At 42.2% G+C, this 26559-nt stretch overlaps 1 protein-coding gene across 1 annotated transcript in view; it reads right to left on the bottom strand.

Moving 5' to 3' along the window:
* Positions 1–13600: 13600 nt before the first annotated feature.
* Positions 13601–26559, bottom strand: part of LOC140210229 (endonuclease/exonuclease/phosphatase family domain-containing protein 1-like) — a 67170-nt gene continuing 54211 nt past the window's right edge. The window contains exons 7-9 of the mRNA XM_072279107.1: positions 24722–24842; positions 17460–17654; positions 13601–13946 (exon numbers count right to left, since the gene is read on the bottom strand). Coding sequence (XP_072135208.1) covers positions 13831–13946; positions 17460–17654; positions 24722–24842 — 432 coding nt within the window. The 3' untranslated portion in view covers positions 13601–13830. The remainder of the gene's footprint in view (positions 13947–17459; positions 17655–24721; positions 24843–26559) is intronic.

Here is a 26559-nt window from a genome sequence, read left to right on the forward strand (position 1 = left end):
CTCCTATTTGGTTGCCGCGGTAACTCCCGCTGGCCTTTCCGCTCCATTGGGCCAATTCGTTCCTTAGCTAGATTGTATGCTATGGCTGTGAGTGAGTCGATCTTTCTGTGTACTGGACCTGCTAAGACAACTTCCAGGATGCCTTCTAGATCATCATTGAACTGCATCCAGGCGACGTTGTCTGATGATCTAGGCCATTTGATCCTGTCTTTCCGCGACGAATGGATTGGGGTAGCCGAAGAGGAACTCACTTGGTCTGTTGTTCAGTGCTGAGGCGACTCAAGTGCAGAGAGACCTTCGGCACTGTGGGGTGCTTCCTGGCTGGAATTCTCCTTCGTCTCACCGGACACTCAGTCCATGCGCTGCACTTGGGTCACCGTTGATCCAGATCTAGACTTGTTCTGGTGTATCTTGAGCCCTCTGATGTTTTTGCAGACTTTCCCACAATGACACCTTACTTAAACTTAACTCTCAGTGATAATGTCACTGACAGCGCTGTGACACCAGAAACAGGGAACTTTGTCTTAGACAAGACACCTACCAAACCTGATGCCACTCCACAGGCCCAGAGGCGCTATCCTGAAAGAAACAGAGTGCCATTCAAAAGACTGAGCCTTTAGAACCATGAAGTTAGTTGTGGACTGTTATTGTGAAAGCATGTTTATTTGGAATATGGGTCTATGGAAGGGAAATTTTTGTACATATACAGTTTTATGTCACATTAATCTAAAGGGGGAGGAAGTGTAATGTATGAATCTATTTTCTTAGATCCTTCCCTTGGCACTATGTATTGATCTGTTGTCTGCTCATGTGCTGGTGTCTACTTAAGTGCATTGTCCTCTCTCTCTCTCTGTCTCCCTCTCACTGCAATATGAATACACCAGTTAACGCCATCTCCTGCGCACTTGCTTTTATTTAATTGATATGTAGTTGTGCACAGACACAACACTCTCAATATTAATCAGCAACTGAATCCATGATGTTCTCATTGGGAAACCACAGTCATTACAGATCAGTGATAGTACGTCCTCCTCATTGACAGCACAGGGTCACTGCTTTACTCTCTCTTACGCTTGTTACTGTGTGGCTAGACAAAGCTCAAACACCATCTGCAATATTACAAATGATACCACAGTTGTTGGTTTAAATCTCAGATGCCAATGAGGAGGCAAACAGGAGTGAGACAGATCAGACTGGAGCTAGTGAAGAACACTAACAGCATTGTTCTCTGTGTAAGACTCATTTAAGGGCATCATGATAGCATAGGGGCAAAATCGTAGTGGAGCAGTTAGCGCAATCAGCTGTAAGATTGGGTTTGATTCCAGCCACTGTCTGTAAGGAGTTTGTATATTCTCCTCATGAGGGTGTGTGTTTCTTCCTCCCACATTCCAAAGACATACAGTTAGCATTAGAGAGTTCTAGACACACTATGTTGGCACCGGAAGCATGCTGACCGTTTGGGCTGCCCAGTACAATCCTCGCTTATTTGATTTGATGCAAACAATACATTTCACTGTATGTTTTGATGTATATGTGACAAATCAAGCTCATCTTTTTTTCTATCTTAGATCATTGCTGGAAGAATTAGTCCTAGTGTATCCAAAGCTTCCTTATCATGAGACACTCTCAGCCTGAAGATATTTTCACTGTGCTGAATAAATGGGCCATTTTTAGACTGGAAGGAGGTATTAGTGGAGAATCAGATGGATCAGTTCTTAGCAGCAACTAGTCAAGATTTATATTATAAACCTAGAAGAAGGAACAGTATGTAAAGTCTCCAAATTTGCCAACGATACAAAAATAGATGGAAGGGCATTTTGTAATGAGGAAACTTTGATTCTGCAATAATATACAGATAGACTGAATGAGTGGGCAAAAGACTGGGAAATGGAATTTAATGCGGGGAAGTGTGAGGCTATGTACTTCAGAAAGAAGAGTCAAAAGGGAGATTATGTAAGCAGAGAGAGACTGCAGATGAGTAAGATTCAGAGGGACCTAGGTGCTCAGGTGCATGAAAAGCTAGCAGTCAGGGCCAATAAGTGGTTAAGAAAGCAAATGTTGACCCCATTGCAAAGATATTGGAATTTAAAAATAAGGAGGTTTTGATGCAGTTGTACAGGATATTGGAGAGGCCTCACCTGATGCTCCTGTACTTTCTTCCTGATGGTAGCAGTGAGAAGAGATTACATCCTGGGTGGTGGGGGTCCCTGATGATAGATGCTGCTTTCCTGTGAGTGTTTCATGTAGATGAACTCATGGTGGGGAGAGCTTTACCCGTGATGGACTAAGATGTATTCGCTACTTTTTATAGGGCATTGGTGTTCGCATGCTAGGCTGTGATGCAGCCAGTCAATATACTCTCCACCACATATATATAGAAGTTTGTCAAACATTTAGATGTTGTGCCAAATCTTCACAAACTCCTAAGGAAGTAGGAGACTTCTTAAGGCAGCAAGAAGGTGGGAGTGGGTGACTGTCTCCCTGAAACTTCGATCTATTACTGTTATCTCTGATCTATTATTAAACTAGATGAAATATTACATTTGCATTGGTTGATATTTATATCTATTATATAGGTTATTTTTCTGGTTTATGATGAACACTGTACAGATATGAACAACTTTGGGAAGAGTTAAGTAGTTTTCCAGATTTCATCATTCATTCCATTTAATGTTCCTCTTCAATAGGAATGACAAGTTTTTGCTAGAACACATTCAAAGGAATTGGAAGATAGAATTCAGTTTAGGGAAGTGTTTGGTCATGCACTTTGGTAGGAGGAATAAAGATGTAGACTATTTTCTAAATGGACAGAAATTTTAGAAATTAGAGGTGCAAAGGGACATGGGAGTCCTAGTGCAGGATTCTCTGATTTTTTCTTACAGATTGAGTCAGTGCTAAGGAAGGCATGTCCAAAGTTAGCATTCATTTCACAAGGATTATAATATAAAAGCAAGGATGAAATGCTGAAGCTTTAGAAGGCTCTAATGAGGCCTTAGAAGGCTCTAATGAGGCCTCACTTGGAGTATTGTGAGCAGTTTTGGGCCTCTTAACTAAGAAAAAAAATGTACTGCATTGGAGAGGGTCCAAAGGAGGTTCACTAGAATGATCCTTGGAATGAAAGGGTTAAGATATGAGGAATGTTTGATAGCCCTTGGCCCATACTCACTGGAGTTTAGAAGAATGAGTGGGGATCTCATTGAACCTACCAAATATTGAAAGGCTTAGATAGAGTGGACGAAAAGAAGATGTTTCCTGTAGTGTTGGAGTTTAGGACCAGAGGGCACAATCTTAGAATACAAGGACGTCCTTTCGAACAGAGATGTGGAGGAATTTCTTTAGCCAAAGGGTGGTGATTCTGTGGAATTCATTGCCACAGGGTATATTTCAAGCTGACTCACAACACGCTGGAGGAACTCAGCAGGTCGAGCAGCATCCGTGGAAATGGTCAGTCAATGTTTCGGGACGGAACCCTTCGTTAGGACTGAAGAGGAAGGGGCAGAGGCCCTATTTTGTGTTTATATTTTAAGCTGAGTTTGATAGCTTCTTGATTTAGTCAGGACATAAAAGGTTACAGGAGGAGGCAGGAGAATGGGGTTGAGAGGGATGATAAATCAGCTATGATGGAATGGTGGAGCAGATTTAACGGGCTGATGGGCCTAACTCTGCTGCTATCTCTTATGGTTTTCTGGTGAAGAATATACCGATTTGAACAGATTGTAGAAGAGTTGAGTATTCCAAAAGCACTATTATTTTCATCATTCCATTTACCGTTCTACTTTAAGACTATTGCTTCATTGAGGGTGACAAGTTTTTTCCAGAACAAAGTTCAAAGGAGTAAGATTCACTTCCTTCATTCAATTGCGTGAAGTTTCTTATTCTGTTGAAAGGGGAAGATTCACAGCTGACTCCTTAGCTAATGTCCGCTGACATCTTCTAGTAGTCATCGTGGTTTGCAATCAACATCAGGGATCATGGCCATTTCCTCTCCCTACACCTCCAAATCCAAGCCTAGAATTTTAAGCATTCATTCCCCATTATGACTTTCCTGCATCTATTTAACCAATAAAGATCTGCAACTAACTTTGAACTCTAAGTCTCAAGGATTCAAAGAACAGTTATTATTAAAGTATATATGCAGTATAAAAGCCTGAATTTTGTCTTCCCCACAGACAGCCACAAAACAAAGAAAGTCATGGAACCAGTTCAAAGAAAACAGCAACCCCCTCCCCCACCACAAAGGCAAAAATAAACAATTCATGCATTGATCAGTAAGCCTAAAGAGTACTTACTCAGAGGTCCATATGGTCTATTAACAGGCTTTGACAGGTTGTTGGTCTCAGTCAAGCCAGCAACCAGTGCCACCAGGAGAGCTGCTATCTCACAGTGCTGGCAATCCTGGTTGGGTTCTGACCTTGGGTGCTATTTCAGTGGAGTTTTCACATTCTGCCCATGGCCATGTGGAGTTTCTTCCACATCCTAAAGTCATATGAGTCGGCAGGTTAATCCTGTTGATAGAATCTAGGGCCAGTTGATGAGAATGTTGAGAATGTGGAGAGAATAAAAATTAGGTTTAATGTAGTTTTAGTGTTAGTGGGTTCTTGATAGTCAGCACAGAGTGAATGGGCTGAAGGCCCTATTTCTATGCTGTATCTCTGTCTTATGAAATCCATTCCCCTTGAATGGATCCTGAATATGTTCCAGAGACCTTTGTCAGACTTTGACACTGGTTGAGCCCCCAAATCATGCATCCCAAAAACAAATTGTTATCACTCATATGGAGGGCGGGGGGTTGTTGGTGGTGGTGTTATTAACTGACTGAGGCACTAGGACACTGATAACATTTGCTACCCTCCCCTCTTTGTATCAGAGGTGAAGGTGTTCACGTTTTATAAGAATAAGAACCCAATAGCTGGGAATAAGTCAAACTGAAGTAATTCTGTGATAGAATCATAGATAAAACACTACAGCACAAAACAGGTCCTTCAGTCTACCTAATCCATATTGAACTGTTATTCTGCCTTGTCCCATCAACCTGCACCTGAATCCTAGCCCTTTATCTATCTCTCATCCATGCACTTATCCAAATAGCTCTTAAATGTTGAAATCAAACCTACATTCACCACTTCCACTGGCAGGTCTCACCACCCAATAAGTGAAGTTCCCCCTCATGTTCCCCTTAAGCATTTCACCTTTCACCTTTAACCCTCTAGTTCTTGTCTCACTCAACCTCAGTGAAAAAAAACCTGCTTGAATTTACCCTGTCTACACCCCTCATAATTCTGTATACATCTATCAAATCTCCCCTCATTCTCCTGCTCTCCAGGGAATAAAGTCCGAACCTACCGTATTCAAACTTTCCCTAAGTCAGGTCCTCAGTTATAGGGAAAAGTGATGTTTGTGCCATGCAGATATTGCCATGGACTTCAATTTAATTTCAGCAGTTAAATTGCAGAAGTAGCCATTTTTCAAAGATCGGTGTTTGCTAAGCATTTGTGTGAGAGGGCTGTGTGCCTTTACAACAAGTTCCCACATAATGTGTGCCTTCAGCTTTGTGCATGACATCTCATGGGAATGATGAGTCAGGGAGCCTGAGTGATCATGTGTTCAAACTGTCAGTGGAGTTCTTTCTGATTTATTGGAAGGCAAGCCAAAGGCCTTCATGCTGATTGGCTGGATGCAATGAAAGTGAGAGCTAGATTGAATGCCAAGAGTGTCTGCAGAGCAGCTAGTGCAAACTATTCACAAAGAAAGTAAAAAACAACAGGAGAATTTAAAACTATCCCGGGCTTACATCAGGACACCGGGAGGGAATAAGGCTTGCTGATTTTTTGTAGCAAAGAAGTACAGGCCTGGCCTATAACACTCCAAACTGTTTTTGTTCACAAGAATCTCCTCACAGGATATCCCATTGCTATTAGTTGATTGCTAAAGGGCTCAGTTATACAGTTATTGAAAATTAAGATTAGACAACGATAACAATTTTCCTTGACACAGTCCATTCTAACATCGTTAAAATGCTGAGATGATCTGTGGGGCTACATCAAAAAAATAATATCTGCCCTTGAATTGGAATAGAAGATCAACAGTTTGCCACCAAGATGTTAAGATGCATCTCAAAAAAGGGAAGTGTTTCAGGAAAGGAATTCTAGAGCTTTGGAGCTTAGCATCCAAAGGTAAAATGGTGAAATGACATTATGCCAAAACTGGAGGAGAGCAGGTGGTCTCACATTTCAGGTGCAGGAGGGAATGCAGATAAAGGGAATGGTAATGCTTTGGGACGATAAGGATTGAAGGTCAGGAAGCAGAGTGGAAGAATGGGTGTCATAGCATTGTCCAGCATGGAGAGCAGGAGAATGAGGGGAGATTTGATAGATTGTCCATGTTGGCAATCCAGAATCCATTTATATGAATCCGTTGCAAGCTCACATTATTTTCTCCACAGTCTCATCAATTTTATTTTTGTTTGCATGGTTTGTCTTCTTTTGTGCATTGGTTGTTTGTCTGTCCTTGTTCGTGTATGGTTTTCATGAATTCTATTGTATTTCTTTGTTTTCCTGTAACTGTCTGTAAGAGAATGAATTTCAAGGCAGTTTATGGTGAAATGTGGGTGCGGGTATGGTTTTTGTCTCTACCAAAGGATGTGTAAGGTGCTCCTTCCCTCTGCTAGCCTGCAAGTCATCCTTGGACAAGGTGTAGCATCTGCTTAGCTCCACGCTCCCCCCCCCCCCGCCAATCAGGGTCACATGAAACCATGGGAGCAGGTGGTGAATGGTTGTATGAGCAGCTGGTGCATATCACAAGTCCAGGCTATGCGACCACTGACTCCAGGCAGATAATCTCTGTAGAGTATTGATAACGGCTGTGGTTACCTGTCTTGTAAAGATACTGCCCAGAAGAAGGCAATGACAAACCACTTCCATAGAAAAATGGCTTTTCCAGTCAAGATGGTGCCAGTGAACAAGGCTACCTTGGACGACATCTTTCAGATAGTCCACAAAACTTTCATTCATTTCTTTTATGTCTTCTTTTTATTTATGTGTGTTTCTGGCCACAGACTGTTAGAGCTCATGATGTACAGTTTGAAGATCAATTGAGTGATTTGGTGATTGCTGTCTTTGAACAGCTTTCAGGAAGCAAGTGCCCTGAAGGCCTAGAAGTATAAAGATGGTGTGCAAACCCATGATCAACTCCATTTCTCACTGATCTTGCCAATTAAGGAAACGAGTTGCTGTCAGAGGATGACACCAAAGTTCTGGATCTGTGATTTATGGATAGGACTGTAGTTCACTTGGACTCTTTCAGTTTTAAGCTTTATATTCTGAATTTTTGCTCATTCTTTCTTGTTGGCATCCGTGTGATTTATTTGTTTCTTTATGCAGGGGGAGGTGGAGTTTGGGGGTTTGCAGTTTGATGTTCTTGTTACCATTTGTGCGATTTAGTTTTTTGTTTGCTCATGGTGGAGGGGTTTGTATTGTTGTCGTTTGTACAATTTGGTTTTTTTTTGCATGTGGGGGAAGTTGAAGTTTTTTGTTTGAACAGCTTCTATGTTTCTCATTGTTTTGTGGCTGTCTGGAGGCAATGAATCTCAGAGTTGTATGCTGCAAACATACTTTGATAATAAATGTATATTGAACTTAGAATGGCACACAATAATCATAATATGGAGAGATGCAGTATACCTAATTGATAATAAACTTACTTCGATTTTGACTCTTTCCAGATTATACCACTCAGCTAGGTACTGAGGGCAATTTGTAGTGGAAAATTAACCTTCCAAACCATATAGCTTTGGGCAATGGGAAAAATTCAGAACTCCACAGGTACAAACCAAGTTTGGGATTGAACCCAGATCACCAGATCTCTGAGATACTTTGATCCAGAAGGCAAAAGGGGCAGGTGAACTCTGGATGACTACTAGCTTGTGTGCAGTAGACATCTAGAACAGTATTGGAAAACTTGTCTTGAAGTAGCAAAGGCTTGTAGTCAATAAAGAAAATGTGTTCCTATGTACATAGCCAACTTCTTCTCTATATGTTACAAGAAGCAATTGTACCAGGTCTGCAGATTAACTCAAGTTGCCACTGTGACAGAGTTGAGTGTCTGCCTCTGCCACACTGCTAATGCATGGTCAAATCACACACTCTACTAACTCTCCCCGAGGTTTTTCCACCAGCTGATGCACTCAGGGCAATTTAAAGTGGCCAATTGAGCTTGAAAACTACAGTTCTGTGAGATGTAATTTAATGCAAACAAGTGTATGATGTTGAACTTTGGGAGGACAAACCAAGGTAGGACAGTGAAGGTGTGAACTTATGTTGAAGTTGTATAAGACATTGGTAAGGTCTAATTCGGAATATTTTGTAAAGATCTAGACACCTACTAACAGGAAAGATATTAATAAGATTGAAAGGAAACAGAAAATTTACAAGGATATTGCCAGTACTTGTTGACCTGAGTTATAGGGAAAAGCTGAATAGGTTAGAACTTTATTCTCTGGAGTAAAGGAGAACAAGGGGAGGTTTGATAAAAGGTATACAAAATTAGGAGGGGTCTGGATAGGGTAAATGCAAGCAATCTTTTTAATTGTGATTGCCTGAGAGCTAGAGGTTAAGGGTGAAACGTTTAATATTTAAGGGAAACATGAGGGGAAGTTCCATCACTCAGAGAGTTTGAGAGTGTGACCGAGTCAGTGAAAATAATGGGTGCTGGTTCAATTTCAGCATTTAGGAGAAATTTGGATATGGCTGTGGTCCAGGTGTAGGTCAATGGGACTAGGCAGGATAACACAAGAAAATCTGCAGATGCCAGAAATCCAGCAACACACAAAGAATGCTAGAGGAACTCAGAAGGCCAGGAAACATCCATGGAAAATGGTAAACAGTCGATTGTTCATTCTCATGTTTTCTTCCAGTCCTGATGCACGGTCTCAGCCTGTAATGTCAACTGTTTGCTCTTTTTCATAGATGCTGCCTGGTCTGCTGAGTTTCTCCAGCATCCTGTGTGTGTTGTTAGGCAAAATAATAGTTTGGCAAAGTCTGGATGTGCTAAAGGGCCTGTGTCTGTGCTGTAGTGCTCTATGGCTCTACGTTGCTGGAAACTTGAGCACTGTGAGGAAAACCATGCAGTGGCAGGGTCAACACTCCACACTGACTGAGATTGGAAGTGAATCCAGATTTGCAGCACCAAGCTGCCCCTTCAATGGAAATCAAACAGGGCAGTTCCTACAGGGTAGAAGTATAATAATTCTGGCCTCAAGGTCTACTTTCATTGAATTCCAACTGGCTTTCTTTATTGTGTCTGACCCAACATTTAGTTTAATGTTTATGTACAATTCATTATTTTAGTGAATGCTAAAATATTTTCTTTCAGCCCCCCTCTCAAGGGTTAAAAAAGTCAATCATTTGCCAGAATTCCTTAGGTCATGACTCAGTTCTTCAACTTCTGGTAAATGGATATAGTTGAAGTCAGAAGTTTACATACACCTTAGCCAAATACATTTAAATTCAGTTTTTCAAAATTCCTGACATTTAATCCGAGAAAACCTTCCCTGTCTTAGGTCAGTTAGGATCACTACTTTATTTTAAGAATGTGAAATGTCAGAATAATAGTAGAGAGAATGATTTATTTCAGCTTTTATTTCTTTCATCACTTTCCCAGTGGGTCAGAAGTTTACATACACTTTGTTAGTATTTGGTAGCATTGCCTTTAATTCAATTTCAATTTGAGTCAAACGTTTTGGGTAGCCTTCCACAAACTTCTCATAGAAAATTGCTGGAATTTTGTTCCATTTCTCCAGACAGAACTGGTGTAACTGAGTCAGGTTTGTAGGCCTCCTTGCTTGCACACACTTTTTTCAGTTCAGCCCACAAATTTTCTATCGGATTGAGGTCAGGACTTTGTGATGACCACTCCAATACCTTGACTTTGTTGTCCTTAAGCAATTTTTCCACAACTTTGGAAGTATGCTTGAGGTCATTGTCCATTTGGAAGACCTATTTGCGACCGAGCTTTAACTTCCTGGCTGATGTCTTGAGATGTTGCTTCAATATATCCACTTAATTTTCCTTCCTCATGACGCCATCTATTTTGTGAAGTGCACCAATCCCTCCTGCAGTAAAGCACCCCACAACATGATGCTGCCACCCCCATGCTTCACGGTTGGGATGGTGGTCTTCGGCTTGCATGCTTTTCCTCCAAACATAATGATGGTCATTATGGCCAAACAGTTCAATTTTTGTTTCATCAGACCAGAGGACATTTCTCCAAGAAGTAAGACCTTTGTCCCCATGTGCACGTGCAAGCTGTAGTCTGGCTTTTTTTATGGCGGTTTTGGAGCAGTTGCTTCTTCCTTGCTGAGCAGCCTTTCAGGTTATGTTGATATAGGACTCGTTTTACTGTGGATATAGATACTTGTCTACCTGTTTCCTCCAGCATCTTCACAAGGTCCTTTGCTGTTGTTCTGGGATTGATTTGCACTTTTCACGCCAAAGTATGTTCATGTCTAGGAGACAGAATGCGTCTCCTTCCTGAGCGGTATGACGGCTGCATGGTCCCATGGTGTTTATACTTGCGTACTATTGTTTGTACAGATGAACGTGGTACCTTCAGGTGTTTGGAAATTTCTTCCAAGGATGAACCAGACTTGACATCGTTTTCTGACCTCAATCTGACAGAAAATTTGTGGGCAGAACTGAAAAAGCGTGTGCTAGCTAGCAGGCCTACAAACCTGACTCAGTTACACCAGTTCTGTCTGGAGGAATAGAACAAAATTCCAGCAACTTACTGTGAGAAGTTTGTAGAAGGCTACCCTAAGCATTTGACCCAAGTTAAACAATTTAAAGGCAATGCTACCAGATACTAACAAAGTGTATGTAAACTTCTGACCCACTGGGAAAGTGATGAAAGAAATAAAAGCTGAAATAAATCATTCTCTCTACTATTATTCTGACATTTCACATTCTTAAAATACAGTGATCCTAACTGACCTAAGGCAGGGAATGTTTTCTAGGATTAAATGTCAGGAACTGTGAAAAACTGAGTTTAAATGTATTTGGCTAAGGTGTATGTAAACTTCTGACTTCAACTGTACAAAGGGGCTTTTAGCCAGTTTGAAGTTTGCTAATTCCACCTTTGAACTATGACGACAACCTTAGTGATCCTGCAAAATTTCGATTTACCACAGGAAATGAAGGTGCAGCTCATAAAAATGGCATTTCCTGTTGATCAGGGATCAGTATTAGATTCCTTTCATGGAAGACACAAAGAACATCTTGAGAGTATAATCTACAACAAATTCTTGTCCCTGGTTAAGGCTGCAGAGTACACAGATTTGAAATAAGTCTTATAGCTGAATGTATGGTACGATGTATGTTAATCAAACCTGATGACATTGTTATTATATCATTATAGTGAAAACATCCAGTTCATGTCCTCTCATTCCTACCTTCAGGGAGGAGGTATAGCAACATGGAGACCCTTACCCAACATTTTAGGAAAGGTTTTTATCCCTCTGTCATCAGATTTCTGAACTGAACACTACCTCACTTGCACTATTTATTTATTTTATATTTTTATGGTAAATTATTTTGTATCTTCCACAGTATCGCTGTCACAAAGCAGCCAATTTTACAACATATATCAGTGATAATAAGATCAACACACAAACAGCTGGAAGAACTCAACTAGTCATGCAGCACCTATGGTGAGGAGCCAATGGTCAATGTTTCGGGGCCAGACCCCTTATCAGGACTAGACAGGAAGGGGGAAGAAGTCAGAATAAGAAGGTTGGGGTAAGGGAAGGAGTACAAGCTGGCAGGAGAGACCAAGTGAGGGGGTGGGTAGGTGTGGGAATGGGGTAAGAAAGCTTGTAATAAACCTGATATCAGTGGCAATAAACCTGATTCTGATATCTCTGGAACTATAACCCACCATGAGCCTCAGTACTACGAGGTTTGAAGCCACATCCCAAGTTCAATGACCAGGCACAACCTAGGTCAGCTGATAAGTGTTAAAACCCAACTTAATTGTAAACTGATCCCAGAAAATCAGCCCAGTCAGTGGCCTTGGTTTCTTTTGAGACAAGTAGCCTGTGTTCACTTGCCACTTGTCTCATGGGAAACCAAGGCCATTGACCAGGCTGTCCTCACAACAGAAAACTTGTGGATGCTTGAGAAGTTGAAATTCTAAACATAGATTAAAGGCAGAAAGCAGATTTCAAGTCAGAACCAAGGCTGGGTAAGTTGTTCACATCATCTCTAACTAGAATCTATAATGTAGAAAGAGACTATTTGGTCCACTCCCCATGTCATGCTGAGCTTCCTACTCTAATCCGATTTCCAGCACTTGTACACAGTTTGCTATGCTTTGATGTTTCAAGTTCTTGTCTAGAAACTTCTTAAGTGGATGTTGTGTGACTCTCTGTGGCAGGTAGGGAATTAGGTAGGAACTCAGTCAGACCTGTCAGATGCTTCCTCATGCCTCCTGTGGCTCGGGCTCTATGCTGGCCCTGGGCACTCTCTGCATGGAATTCGCATGTTCTCTCTAGCACTGCATGGGTTTCCTCTGGGTGTTCTGGTTTCTTCCCAAATCCCAAAGCTGTGAGGTTTGGTAGATGTATTGGCTGTGGTAAATGGTCCTTTAGTGTTGGTGACTGGTAGAACCTGGGGGAAGAGTAGGGAAAATGTAGAAGATCAAAACAGTGTAAAGATGGGTCCTCTGCGGCTGGCGTGGACTCAATCTTCCATTTCCAAAAGGAAAGTGAGGATCTAGGATACGAGTTACTCTTAATATTATTTTTCCAGAATTTTGGAGCAATTAAAACTATAACGAATAACCTTTTGAAGGAAACCAGGAGGAGATATATGAATCAGAAGGATCAGCTGACCCAATGCATTTCACAAATGACAGATCCTGTGCCACTGCAGAATTATTTTGTTGGCTTGCAAGTAAACTAAACAACAGTTTTGAGTAATTCAGCTTTTGGTTATTCTTAAATCAGGAATGTCATGCAGTCCAGAATATACAGTGAGTGGATTCCAATTAATTGGGACACAACAGGACCAATAAGCGGCTGCACTAATTAGTCAAAGTTCCATGGAAGTAGTTAAAAAGGTATAAAAAAAAGACAAATTATTTGAGTCAGAAATTATGCATTTAATTGAAATACAGAACAAATTGGAACACTACCAAAACTACTACAGCACTATAAAACTGTGTATTAGTTCCTACAGCTATCAAGGGAGGAATTCATCCAGTGTATGCTACTATGTTTTTTTGACTGACTGTAAATGAACAAAATCAGCACAGACACCTAGTGCGGATAAGGGACTGACTTCATATAATGTTTTTGATGATTGCATCTTCCAAATCTTCATTTTTATTGTAACATTCAAGATGATTTCCAATGCCTTCAAATTATTCATAGTACCTATTTTGATGAAGAGGTGAAATCATTCTTGGCATCCCCAAGCCTGATTGCTTGAAACCATAATGAACAAAACAGTTCTGAATTGTCTTACTCGCCAACAATCAGTGACAAAAATCGCTGATTTTTGGACAAAAACACACACAATGGAAGCTATTTAAACACTATTTTCTCTAAGAATGGTGTAATGTTTAACGGCCATGCCAATGCATACAACTGGCACTAATTAGAAACAGTTTGGCAACAGTCTCATGCCCCAATTAAATGGTATAGAGTCCCAAATAAATGAAGGAAGTCCTGGCTATTTGCTCAATGGGTTTTTGTTCTTTAAAAGTTGTCCCAAATACGCAGCTGCCCCGAATAACCAATGGCCCAATTAATGGGAATCCAGTGTATCTGCTTCATCTCTAATCAACGAAGAACTCAATCCAAACTGGACAGTGTTCAGAGACAATTCCTCCCCATTTCCAACCATCTGGTATCCAGGGACTGCTGAGACCTTGGCGGATCACTCCCCATCTTCCTGTGAAGAGAGGAAACAAAGAAATAAACTGCTTCAGTAATTTGAGAAGATTAACAAATTACACAGCTACCATATTCAAGGCTCTACATGGTGTCCTGTCAGATTCATGGCATCAATTATCTTAATTCAACTGGTCACCTTGAATCAAAGGTTTCAGACTCAACAGCACAATGTGTTAACGTTCTGGAGCAGATGGCATGAAAATGGTCTATGTGTTATTTTTTACATGCCTAAAGAGAAACATATTATTGCACCTTTCCATTTATTCCTTGGAGAGTGATGTGAAGTGGAAGTGTTGCACAAGCTGATTAATGCTCCAAGACACAGGTACAACAGATGGAGACAAACTGGATCACAAAGACCGCATCACTGGTGTTTTTACAGAACCCTTAGCCAGACATGACAAGGTTTCAGAGCAGAATGTTCCATCAAACAGCTTCCTTTAAAGGTATCAGCATCCGATTTAAACTATATAAGAGGGATGGAAAGTGGAACTTTGAGCAGGACAGTAGCCAGCAAGAGCAAGTTTAGTAACCAGGGCAGCTAGGGGCACAGTGAAGGCAATGACAATATTCTCAGTTAAAATTAATTTAATTCAATACAATACACGAGGTTGAACCTGAGAATTGGAATGATTTTGCCACAACAATAATATGGCTGAGAGAAAGGAATGACTGACAGCTCAATATTGTAGAATACAGATGCTTCAGCCATGACAGAGGTACAGGTAAATGAGGAAGATGTTTTGCCTTTTTGATAAGGGAGGACATAAAAGCAGTTTTGAAATAGTGAATGACGAGGATTGGGCAGGTCCACAGGTTAAGTTACTAAACTAAACCAGGTCTAGTTTTTGGGGATCTAGCAGGGGTAGGCTGTTTGAAAGGAGAGCAATGAAAAGCAGGTGAAAGGTTTTAAGAATGTGAAGGGTAAACTTGGCAAGTTTAGGGAATCATAGATGATAAGAGATACATTGGATTTAAGAGTAAGGGGATGAGTGTATCCTGTGATTCTATAAAAAGTTTAAGAATGCATTTATGAGGTAAATATTGAGGGCAAAGAGGATGTATGGGATAGTTCTGGACAGGTGGGGTTAAAGAAGATCCCAAGGGATTTTATAGCAATATTAAGAGTAAAATGATAACTAGGGAAGGAGTAGGTCCCTGTAGAGCTCTCCAGGGCTGGACCAAAGGTATTGCCAGGGCTAGAGTTTGAGTTATAGGGAGAAGTTGGCCAGGCTATGTTTTTATTTCTTGGAATGTAGGAGAATGAGAGTTGACCTTACAGAAATGTTTAAAATTATGAGAGGTATAGATAAGGTAAATCGTCAGTCTTTTCCCAAGGTAGGGGAGTCCAAGACTAGGGGAAGATTTAGAATGAGACAGATTTGAAAGGGAGCTGAGGGGCAGAGGGTAGTGAATATGTGGAATGAGTTGCCAGAGGAAGTGGTTGAGCCAGGCACAACAGCATCATTTAAGAAGAACTTGGAGGGACTGGGCTCAGTGGGAACTGGGCTAAACACGTGAAGTTGGGACTAGAAGGGTGGGCACTGTGGACTGACTAGGCTGAAGGGCTTGTATCCGTGCAGGATTGGTTTATGACTCTGTGCTGAGGTGCTATACAGATAGTGAAGATCATAATAGGGAACTGCTGTGAAGACTTCTCCCTTAACTCTGATTATTTCTAAGTCAAATAAAAGGTGTGATCAACCCTTCAAATAGATTCAGAGACTTTTCCAACCCACATAAAGGAGAAGACCACTCATAACTACTGGGCAGGTGTCACATTGATGTTAACCTGGAATTCAGAGCTGAAAGTCTGGTCACAGGGTTCCGCTTAACTGGAACCCTGCACCTTGTGACTCAGAGGTGAGATTCTACTGCACTACTAAAGACCTGTTCCAGAGTGATAATGAGAATGAATACTAGGTTTTTTGTATCTTCAGGTTTTGGTGAGAAATGGTTGATGAGGAAGGGACTAGGATTCGTGTTTCTCATCAATAACTGGATGAGAGTAGCCTTCAGTGAGTGAAGAACTTCCTAATAATCTCACTGACTGACCTTCATTGTACAATAAATTGTTTGATACAGACACTTTTAAAAAGAAAATTCTGTTCTCGAGTCTTTCTTTGTTCTCTGTGCTCTGGCTCAAGGGTCCATAACATATTGGTGATGCTGCCTTTGTTGTTGATGTTGCTGTTCAGCCCATCTACAGCTATGGCAACTGATTCTTCAAATAGCAAAGTCAGGTACAAGCAGGAAATCACATCCTCTCCATGTTCTACTGTTGGATTCTGTGGTGACACCAGTGGAACAAACCAACACATACACACGCACACATCCCTGAGGTTCCAATGCTCTTCTCATCTGCGCCCTCAGTCACACACCTGTGGTGGCTGTGAAACATTGCCAATCCAATTCACTACATTGGGGTCACCAAGCTTCATTTAGAGAGGAGAAGCCATGTTCTTCAATTGAAGTTATTAATCTTCAATCATTAGGCTCTTGAACCAGCATGGATAATTTCACTCACCTCAAATCTGAACTGATTCTACAACCCATGGACTCACCTTCAAGGACTCTACAAGTCAATTTTTCAGTATTTATTTATCCATCTATCTTTTATTTGCAGTTTGTTTTCTTTCACACATTGGTTGTTGGTCAATCTTTGTTTGTGTGTAGTTTCTCATTGGTTCGATTATACTTTGTTTTACTGTGAACCCCACCTGGAGAATGAATCTCCAGGTAGTATATGGTGACATGCAATATACTGTACATCTTAGGTACTTCGATAGTAAACTTACTTTGAACTTTAAAGGTATGTCCAACAATATGGTTTCAGGAATTTTACACTTTTAATTAACCTCCTGTGATTTAAGCTTCTTAAAGTTTGTTTTTTTATTGCTTAACTTCATTTGAACAGTTTTAAATGTTTCTGATTCTCAGAGAATTGAAAGAAGTTCAAAGGAAGTTAATAAACAATGTCAGGATTTTCCATCTGAAGTCTAGTCATGGTGGGGTTGCCTCCACCTCAAGTGGCCTCAATACTCAAGCCTCGAGCTCCATTGGAAGCAGAGCTGTGGATGGCTGTGGGCAACTGTCAACAGGTGGTGTGGTAAATGTAGGCAGTGGGCAGGGCAGGATCAAGCACCACCCAGTGCAATGTTCCCTCTAATTTGTAATGACCAGTGTGCATAAAAATCTTGAGCTGTGTAATTTTATTGCCCAGTGACAATAACATATGCACACTGAACAATTTCTTCAATAAAAACAGTATAAATAAGCCAGTTCTAAAATCTGCAGACAAATCTCTATGTTGTCAACACGTCTGCATCAGAAACTGGAAGAAGAAATGTGATTGTGTACAATCATGAAATATACTTAACATGCCAACGATGTAGAGGGTGACAACTTTCTGTGCACAGTTTAAATTCCCTCATGTGCTGGTAGCACATGTGGACACCTTAAAGGGAACATTAGTCCATTGCAATATTTGTCATTGATGGGGAGTGGGTACCTGTGTAGGCAGTCTGGGCTAGATGGTTCCACCAGATATTGTCCTGGGAGACATCACCATTCTTGTTCTTGCTGCTGATGTTGGTGAAGGTGTCATTGGCTACACAGTGGTGAAAGTTGAGGTCTCTTAGTAGGTTGAATTCTGTGGCATCGGGCTGCAAACCAAAGTGCCCCAGAATGATGAGCTGCTTCTGTTCTGGAAGACAGAAGAGAATATTGTTCACTTAGATAATGGAACTCAATAAGGAGAACTGATCCAAGCCTCACTTTAATGAAACCTCAATATGACCTTCAAAGTTCTTTGATTGATATCGCAGCTCTGGCTGGACAACATTTTGGAAATTATGACAGTTGCTGATCAGGCTCCTGAACCAGCGTGGATAACTTCATTTACTTCAAACTCTGAACTGACTCCACAACCTATAGACTCTCTTTCAAGGACTTGGAAATCACTGTGGACTTCAGGAAGGTGCAGGCAAAACACAACACCCCCTCCAGCACATGGCTGCTCCATAGGGAGAGTTAAGTGCACTGTTCCTGGGAGTTCACATCACGGATTACCTCACCTGGTCCCTTAATATCACCTCCCTGAGCAAGGCACAACAGCGCCTCCACTTCCTAAGAAGATTCAGGCAAGCAATGCTTCCCTGCACCTCCCCTCCTACCACTCATCTTAACTACGTTTTATAGAAGTACCACTGAGATCATCCTGACAAGTTGCATCTTCATCTGGTATGGGAACAGTCGAGCATTGGACTAGAAGTCCCTACAAAGGACTGTGAGAACAGCTGAGAGGATCATAGAGATCTCTCTACCATCCTTCGGGGACACTTATCAGGAGTGGTGCATACGCAGGGCCCTTAGTATTATTAAGGATCCCACCCATCCATCCAGAATCCTCTTTGTCTTTCTGCCATCAGGCAGGAGACTACGATGCATAAAAACAAGAATGGTCAGGATGAGAAGCAGTTTCTTCCCCCAGGCCATTAAGCTTCTGAACTCCTGACTGCATTGTATTTGAAGCGTCACTGGTTAATCTGTTCCATAATTTACAGTATTTAATATTAATGTTATTTATGTGTGATTCATTTGTAGATTCCATCTTCACCTTCGTAAGTATGGAGTGTTATGTGTACTACTGTTTTTTACACCCTGGTTTGGAGAAACGTTGTCTCTTTCCTATATGCATTAAATAGTTATTATCATGGTCCAGTCCATGAAGTCTGCATTCCAGTTCACGGTCGGATCCATCGACCCTTATTCCAGGTTTTCTGGTCTTCCCTTGTCCTGTTGTGTGCCTTAATTGAGGCACATGATTTCTTATTTTGGGCTGGCTACATAAACAGCTCCTGGGTTCAGCTTCAGTTGCTGGACTGTTCCCTCCCCTTCTCCTTTCTTCGAAGCCCTGCCTGCAGCCTTGTCTGCAAACTTGCCTGCGTCCTTGCCCATAACGCCATCAAGTTCAACTGCCGGAGCAAGACCAGGGCCTTGCTGTGTCAAGATGAGGAACAGTCTGTCGTTGTTTGGAATTCTCTTTGTGTCCTTGCCTTCGCTAGGTAGATCTAGCCATTTGCCACTACCTTGAGTTGGGAACTGTCTCTGTGTCCACGCTTTCGCTAGGTATGTCCGGCCATTTGCGGCTACCTTTGTGCCCTCACCTCCACTGGGTAGGTCTGGCCGTTTGCCGCTACCTTGAGTTGAGATCTGTCTCTCAGTGTTCTGTGTATGAGTCCTAGTCCTACGTCCTGCTCCCTAGGAGGAGTCCTGACTCTGTGTAGAGCCCCGGCCCCAAGCCCTGTTCCCAAGGAGGGGTCCTGGCTCTGTGTTCCATGTTCCTGTTCTCCCTCGACCAAGGCAAGGCTTCGTGTTCTTGTCCTGTCCATGTGCCTCGCCCAGCCTTGTGCTGGGGTTCCCTCGTCCTGTCCAGGAGTCTCACGTCCAGTCCTGTTGCCACTCCTTGTCCTGTTGCCATGTCTTGTCCTCGGGGTCCAGGTCCCTATCCAGTCTCTGGCTCAGAGTCCTTGTCCAGGTTCCAAATTCCTAGTTCCTCGTCCAGGTCCTGCTTTCCTAGTCTAGTCCTAGCCCAGTCCCTGTATCCTAGCCTTGTCCAGGGCCTGTGTCTTGTCCAGCGTCATTTCTTCCCCACTTCCCTTGCTTGCTTGACACACCTAGTCCTGTTCCTAGTACTTCAGTGACTGAGTCTTGCATTTGGGTCTGCCGCCAGCACCCCCCTTATGACAGTTATATACATTATATGCACGTATATAGTTAAATGACAATACACTTGACGACTTACAATTTGTGTGCTCAGTATTATTTATTTTTTATTTGAACCATTTGCTTCTTTTGCTCATTGGTTGTGTATCAGTCTTTGGTATGTATAGTTTTTCATAAATCTATTGTATTTCTTTATTTTTTGCAAGAAAATAAATCCCAATGTGGTATGTGGGATATCTGTCTCCCTCTCCCTCTCCCCCTCTCTCTCATCGAACTGTTGGGTGAACAGTAATTTTTGTTGGACTGCAGATCATGATCTCCCTTTGGAGGCTTTGCAATTGCTTGCTTGGTGGGTGCTGAGCACTGGTGCTTTCTTCTGGAGTAAGTGGGAACAGAGGAGGGTTGATGCTTTGCTGCTGGTGCATGATAGGGGGAAGCAGGAGGCTTTGGGCTTCTTACATTTTTTCTGTCATTCATTCTTTGAGGGTTTTCTTCTGTTTCGTGGATGTCTGTGAAGAGTAAGAATTTCAGATTGTATATTGTACAATTGAGCCATTGAACCATTGTAATCCTGTGTGCTGGCCCATTCTGAGAATTAGGCTTGATGTTATCACTGGCACCCAGAGGGAACACACTGCCAGAGAGAGTGGTGGAAGCAGAGTCACTGGCAGCATCGGAGAAGTGCTGAGATGAGAAGATGAGCACTTGAATCACCTGGGTATAGAAGGCTACAGACCAGGTGCAGGAAGACAGGAGTACCACGGACAGTTACCCACAGGTTGGTATAGGTGTGGTGGGCCGTATGGACCATCTCCATGCACACGACTCTATGACTATGGATCCCTACGAATCAGTACAATGGTAGGGGTCAGTGGACTCCAAAACCTGCATTCCTCCACTGAGAGCTGAAGGTGGCAGAGATCCTCACGGTGATCACCGTACATTAGTCGATAATTACAAAGCTTTATGTTTCTCTTCTCCACCTTTGTGGTTCTGTGGCCATTTGTCAGCTCCCTTACCCCTTGAGTTCAAAAGCCGCAAAGTAATTTTGCAGCTCTATAACACCCTGGTGAGAGCACACTTGGAATATTGTGTTCAGTTCTGATCACCTCATTATAGGAAGGATGTTTTTAAGTTCAAAGTAAATCTGTTATCAAAGTACCATATACAACCTTGAAATAGATTTTCCTGTGGGCATTCATGGTAAATAAAAGAAACACAATAGAATCAGTGGAAGTCCACACCTGATCTACTTACTTTAGAGAGGATGCAGAGGAGATTTACCAGGATGCTTTCTGGATTAGACAGCACATCTTGTGAGGATAGGTTGACCGCGCTAGGGCTCTTCTCTCTAGAGCAAAGGTAACTTGATAGAGGTGTAGAAAGTGACGAAAGTTCAAAGTACGTTTATTATCAAAGTTGTGGCTGCCTGGTTTCTTACAGGCAGCCACTAAAGAAGAAACCCAAAAGAACCCACTCAAAAAGACTGACAAACACCCCATGTGCAGAGGGAGAAAAAAACTTAAGTATTGCAACATTAAAAGTAAGGAAATAGCATTTAGAATGAAAGCGAGTCCTCAGACACAGGGCCTGGAGCAGCTGAAGCAAGCCACAGCCTCAGCCCCAATGCAGCGAAGAGTGGAGTAAATGTTTTGGAGCAGCAAGCAGAACCAGCTCAATCCTTGCCTCCGGTCCTAATATCTGGCCTTTTCCCATTTAACCTGACGTTTAAATCATCCAAACATCAAGATATTCCTCTCTCTAAGACCCGGGCCCTGTCGCATCGATATACTCTGGGTCTGGACCCCGTTGCCAAGTAATGGCCCGTTTCTACCATTGGGCAGGAGGTCCCACACCACCAGGTTCAGGAACAATTACTAAGTTAATACCCTTCAACATCAGGCTCCTGAACCGGCGTGGATAACTTTACTCACCTCAACTCTGAACTGATTCCACGATCTACAGAATCACTTTCAAGGATTCTACATCTCATGTTCTCAGTATTATTTATTTGTTGTTTTTTATTTGCACATTTTTTCTTTATTTGCATACTGATTGTTTGTCAGTCTTTGTTACGTATAACTCTTCATAAATTTAATGGTATTGTTAAAAAATTTTCCTGTCAACTTCCAGTATGACGGTGGACAGAGTGAGCTCTCCGGGGCCAATCAAAGGTGGTTTTGTCTTTTTTAAATGTCTCTTTATGATCACAAGTCCCTGCTGAACATTAAGAATTTCAAGTATTGCAGTTCTACTCCAACAAGTTGCTTGTTAGCAGGGGAGCTGGATGAACTGGACTTAGTGCAGACTATGTTAATGCCTGCTACAGAATGGCCTCAGAGTGGCGAAGGTGGTTTGCAGTCAAACTGCGAGTGATTGTCTTGGACATATTTCTTGTGATCGCAAAATCCTGTTGGATATTGGTAACGTAGGACACTGCAAGCCCTGCTTACTAGTTTATTGGTGAGACGGATGGCAGGGAGCTACATGGCATCAGTTGTAGCATGGACAAGGCCTTGTGCTTTGGTGTTACCTGTTGCAGCCAACAAGGACTACTTCAGGCAACACACATCAAAGTTGCTGGTGAACGCAGCAGGCCAGGCAGCATCTCTAGGAAGAGGACCTGACGAAGGGTCTCGGCCTGAAACGTCGACTGTACCTCTTCCTAGAGATGCTGCCTGGCCTGCTGCGTTCACCAGCAACTTTGATGTGTGTTGCCTGAATTTCCAGCATCTGCAGAATTCCTGTTGTTTACGTTTTTAAAAAAGGACTACTTCAGGCTTGTTTTGCCAACAACATCCAGGCACCAGTAATCTACAGGACATGACACTCAGAGACTTGGGCTATATGTGTGACTGTATGTTTACTGCTATCTTATACGTGCTATATGTGCCTTGTGCTGTGTATGACTGTTGGTACTGCGATTTGCACCTTGGTCCCAGAGGAACACTGTTTTGTTGGTATTCATGAATGGTTGAGTGACAATTAAACTTGAGTCAGAGGAGCGAGAAAAAATACTGCCAGAGGATTTTGCGACCCAGGTGATTTCTTCTAGTTCATCAGCAAAACAACTTCTTCTTTTCTCATGTCTCTACTTTTCAAGGTGGCTGGGGGTGTGATGGAATCCGTGATCTACAGCTGCAGCTCAAATTACAGTTCTCCATGGGTGGCGGGTTCTTGGTCTCGGACTCACCATGCGGACATCAGTTTTGATCTCTCCAGGTGCAGCCTGGCCCTGTGGACAACCCAGTTCCTCACTGATATCGCCAACTGAAGCATTGCAGGAGACAGAAACAAGAGACAGCAGATTGTGTGTGCTGCTGTCAGAAGAAGGCCCTTGCAATTGTGCAATCCCCTCTCTCCCTGTCTTTAGATGGTGAGTGAGAGCCATCTGGACTTGAGTCGGGGGGCTCCGAGAAGTGACGTGGCAGATTGTAACATTGAAACAGCGAGCTGCTGGTCTCCCACTCTCTTTCCCTCGTCTGTCTGAGATGCCAAAGTGTTGGCGTGGACAGTAGATTTTTGATGGACTCTAGATCATGGTCTGTTAGAGGGCATTGCTATTGCTTACATGGTGGGGAGAGGGGTTGGAGCTTTTTCTAGAGCAAGTGGGGGGAGGTGGAGGGGGAGGGTTGATGCTTTTGCTGCTGCTTGTGCCTGGGAGGATGAGGGGGGCTTTGGGGTTCTCACATTTCTGTCATTCATTCTTTTTTTTTGTATTGTGGATGTCTGTGAAGAGGAAGAATTTCACGCTGTATAGTGTATACATTCTCTAATATTGAACTGAACCATTGAAATGCTCGCAAGAAAATAAATCTCTAGGTAGTATATGATGACATATATGTACTTTTGTAATAAATTGACTTTGATTTTTGAACGTTTGTTGATGTCAACATCCTGGTGCAGATGAAATATGCTGAGTGTCTCTGTCTCCTTTTGGGCACTGAGGCACTGAATTCTAGATCCTCACTCGCCTTTATGGAGTATGGTGTGTTGGCATTCATCAACCGTGGGATTGAATTCAACAGCTGTGAGATAATGTTACAGCTATATAGGACCCTGGTCAGACCCCACTTGGAATACTGTGTTCAGTTCTGGTCACCTCACTACAGGAAGGATGTGGAAACTATAGAGAGAGTGTCGAGAAGACTCATGAGGATGTTGCCTGGATTGGAGGGCATACCTTATGAGAATAGATTTAGTGTACATGGCCTTTTCTCCTTGGAGTGACAAAGGATGAGAGGTGACCTGATAGAGGTGTATAAGATGATGAGGGGCATCGATTGTGTGGAAAGCCAAAGGCTTTTTCCCAGGGCTGAAATAGCTAACACGAGAGGGCATAATTTTAAGGTGCTTAGAAATAGGTACCGAGGGGATGTCAGCAGTAAGTTTTTCGCAGAGAGTGGTGGGTGCGTGGAATACACTGCCAGTGGCGGTGGTGGAAACAGATACAATAGGGTCTTTTAAGAGCCTCTTAGATAGGTACACGGAGCTTAGAAAAATAGAGGGCTCTGCGCTAGGGAAATTCTAGGCAGTGTCTAGAGTAGGTTACATGATCGGCACAACATTGTGGGCCAAAGGGCCTGAAATGTGCTGTAGATTTCTATGTTCTTTGTTCTAGGAGAGAAACAACTTCCTTACCTCCCCTGTCACCCTTATACTAATTACTTTGACTTCACTGTTAACTCTCCCCAAAGTTCTTTATTATTTTCAGTCCACTCGCTTTCACATTGTATCTGTCATCTGCCATTTAAAATCTGCTTGATCCACACGTCTTCTGCAATTCCCTTTAACTCATGACAGCGCTGCTTACAGTCTGTTCCTTGGGTCTCTGTAAAGTCTCTTTTTATATTATCTCCTTTATAAGGACTAATTAAATACATCCCAATGTGTTCCCTTTAAACACTGGGTTACTTGAGTCACCTGATCTAGCTTCTTCATTCCCAAGTGACGCAGTGACACTTGCAAGATTTGCACTTAATTATCACAAACTATTCTCTATTTCAGTTAAAGCTATTCCAATTTGGCAGCATGGCTATGAGTTACCTGTTATGTGTGGCTGGAGGGCATCCATGGCCAGGGCTTTGTTGCTGTCATCTGTCACGAGTCCAGGATACCGGCTTGCCCTGAGATGGACGTTGATGAGGTTGAGTGGGAGCTCTCCCATCTGCACAAGTCAAGCCCAAAGCAGACAGAAGGAAAGTCTTCATTAATCCTTGATAACCAATGACTTACCAGAAACTCATGCAGCCATACTGCAAAGATTAGAGTGCCCAAACTCCCAAAATAATAAGGGAAATTTTACAAATCAGCAACATGACCAGATGATGACTATATGGTTATTCAAGATAAACCAGTCTTGAATCTGGGAATAACCTGATCCACCAAGGGGTTAGAGATCTGATCCAGACAATGATGTTTTTCCTTGCTGCATATGTAAACTAAGAAAATTAAAAACACCAGGGAACTCATTCACATTCTCACAGTCTAACTGCTCTCATTCATTCACTGACCAGATAACCTTTTCAATGCTTTTCCCCATGGTTACCCTGTTCACCTTGTCAGTGATATTCCACCCTCCCCCACTACCCTCACTGTATTGCAATGAGCTCCTTCCCAGTTCTCAATAAGGGTATTCAACTTGAAACGTTAACCCTGCTCCTCTCTCTACAGATGCAACACGGTTCAGGCCCTTTGGCCCACAACGTTGTGCCAACCTTTTGATCTACTCTATGTTTATTCTAACCCTTCCCTCCGTTGTTTTCTATCATTCATTTACCTATCTATGAGTTTCTTAAATGCTCTGATATATCTGCCTCTACCACTAATCCTAAACAGAATGTTCCACACATTCACCACTCTCTGTGTAAAAACAAATAAATAAAAGAAAAGAAAAATCTACCTCTGACAAACCCCCTACATTTTTTTCCCAAATCACCTTAAAATTATGACCCCTCATATTACTCATTTTCACCCCAGGAAAATCTCTCTGGCTATCCACTTTTATCTATGCCTCTTATCATCTTGTACACCTGTATCAAGTCATCTCTCATCCTCCTTCACTCTGGGGAGAAAAGGCTTAGCTCACCCAACCTATCCTCGTAAAACATGCTCTCTAATCCAGACAGCATCCTGATAAGTCTCCTCTACTTCCCCTCTAAATCTTCCACATCTTTTCTATAATGAGGTGACCAGAACTGAACACATTATTCCATCTGTGCTCTGGCCAGAGTTGCATATAGCTGCAAATTTCCTTGTAACTCTTGAACTCAATTCCTCCAACAATGAAAGCCAACATACCATATGCCTTCTCAACATCCCTATCAACTTGTGGATTGTCAGAATTTTAAATTTCCAGCATCTTTAGCCTTCTTTAAATTTTAATTGGCTCCTTCTATAATTTCTTTGTACAAACTGTATGCAATGTCTGCCAGCACAGCATCTCCCTCACAACTGATACAATTAATTACCATAAGACATAAGACAAAGGAGCAGAAGTCGGCCATTCAGCCCATCGAGTCTGCTCCGCCATTTTATCATGAGCTGATCCATTCTCCCATTTAGTCCCACTCCCCCGCTTTCTCACCATAACCTTTGATGCCCTGGCTACTCAGATACCTATCAATCTCTGCCTTAAATACACCCAATTACCTGAGAAGTTTTAGATCTTTTGAGGGGATAAAGTGCCATATAGGCTGGTTTTTCCTTTTTTCCAAATAACTCTGTGTGTAATTTGCTTGCAGTCCAGTAGATTGCACATCCAAATATGTTCAGTCCTAAGGGACTGAGTGAGCATGGCCACAAAGTCATACAGCACAGAAACAGGGTTCTTGGCCCATCAAGTCCTTGCTGACCATTAAACCTCTGGTTACACTAATCCTTTG

The sequence above is a fragment of the Mobula birostris genome, chromosome 15 (assembly GCF_030028105.1).
Source record: "Mobula birostris isolate sMobBir1 chromosome 15, sMobBir1.hap1, whole genome shotgun sequence".
Lineage (NCBI taxonomy): Eukaryota > Metazoa > Chordata > Chondrichthyes > Myliobatiformes > Myliobatidae > Mobula > Mobula birostris.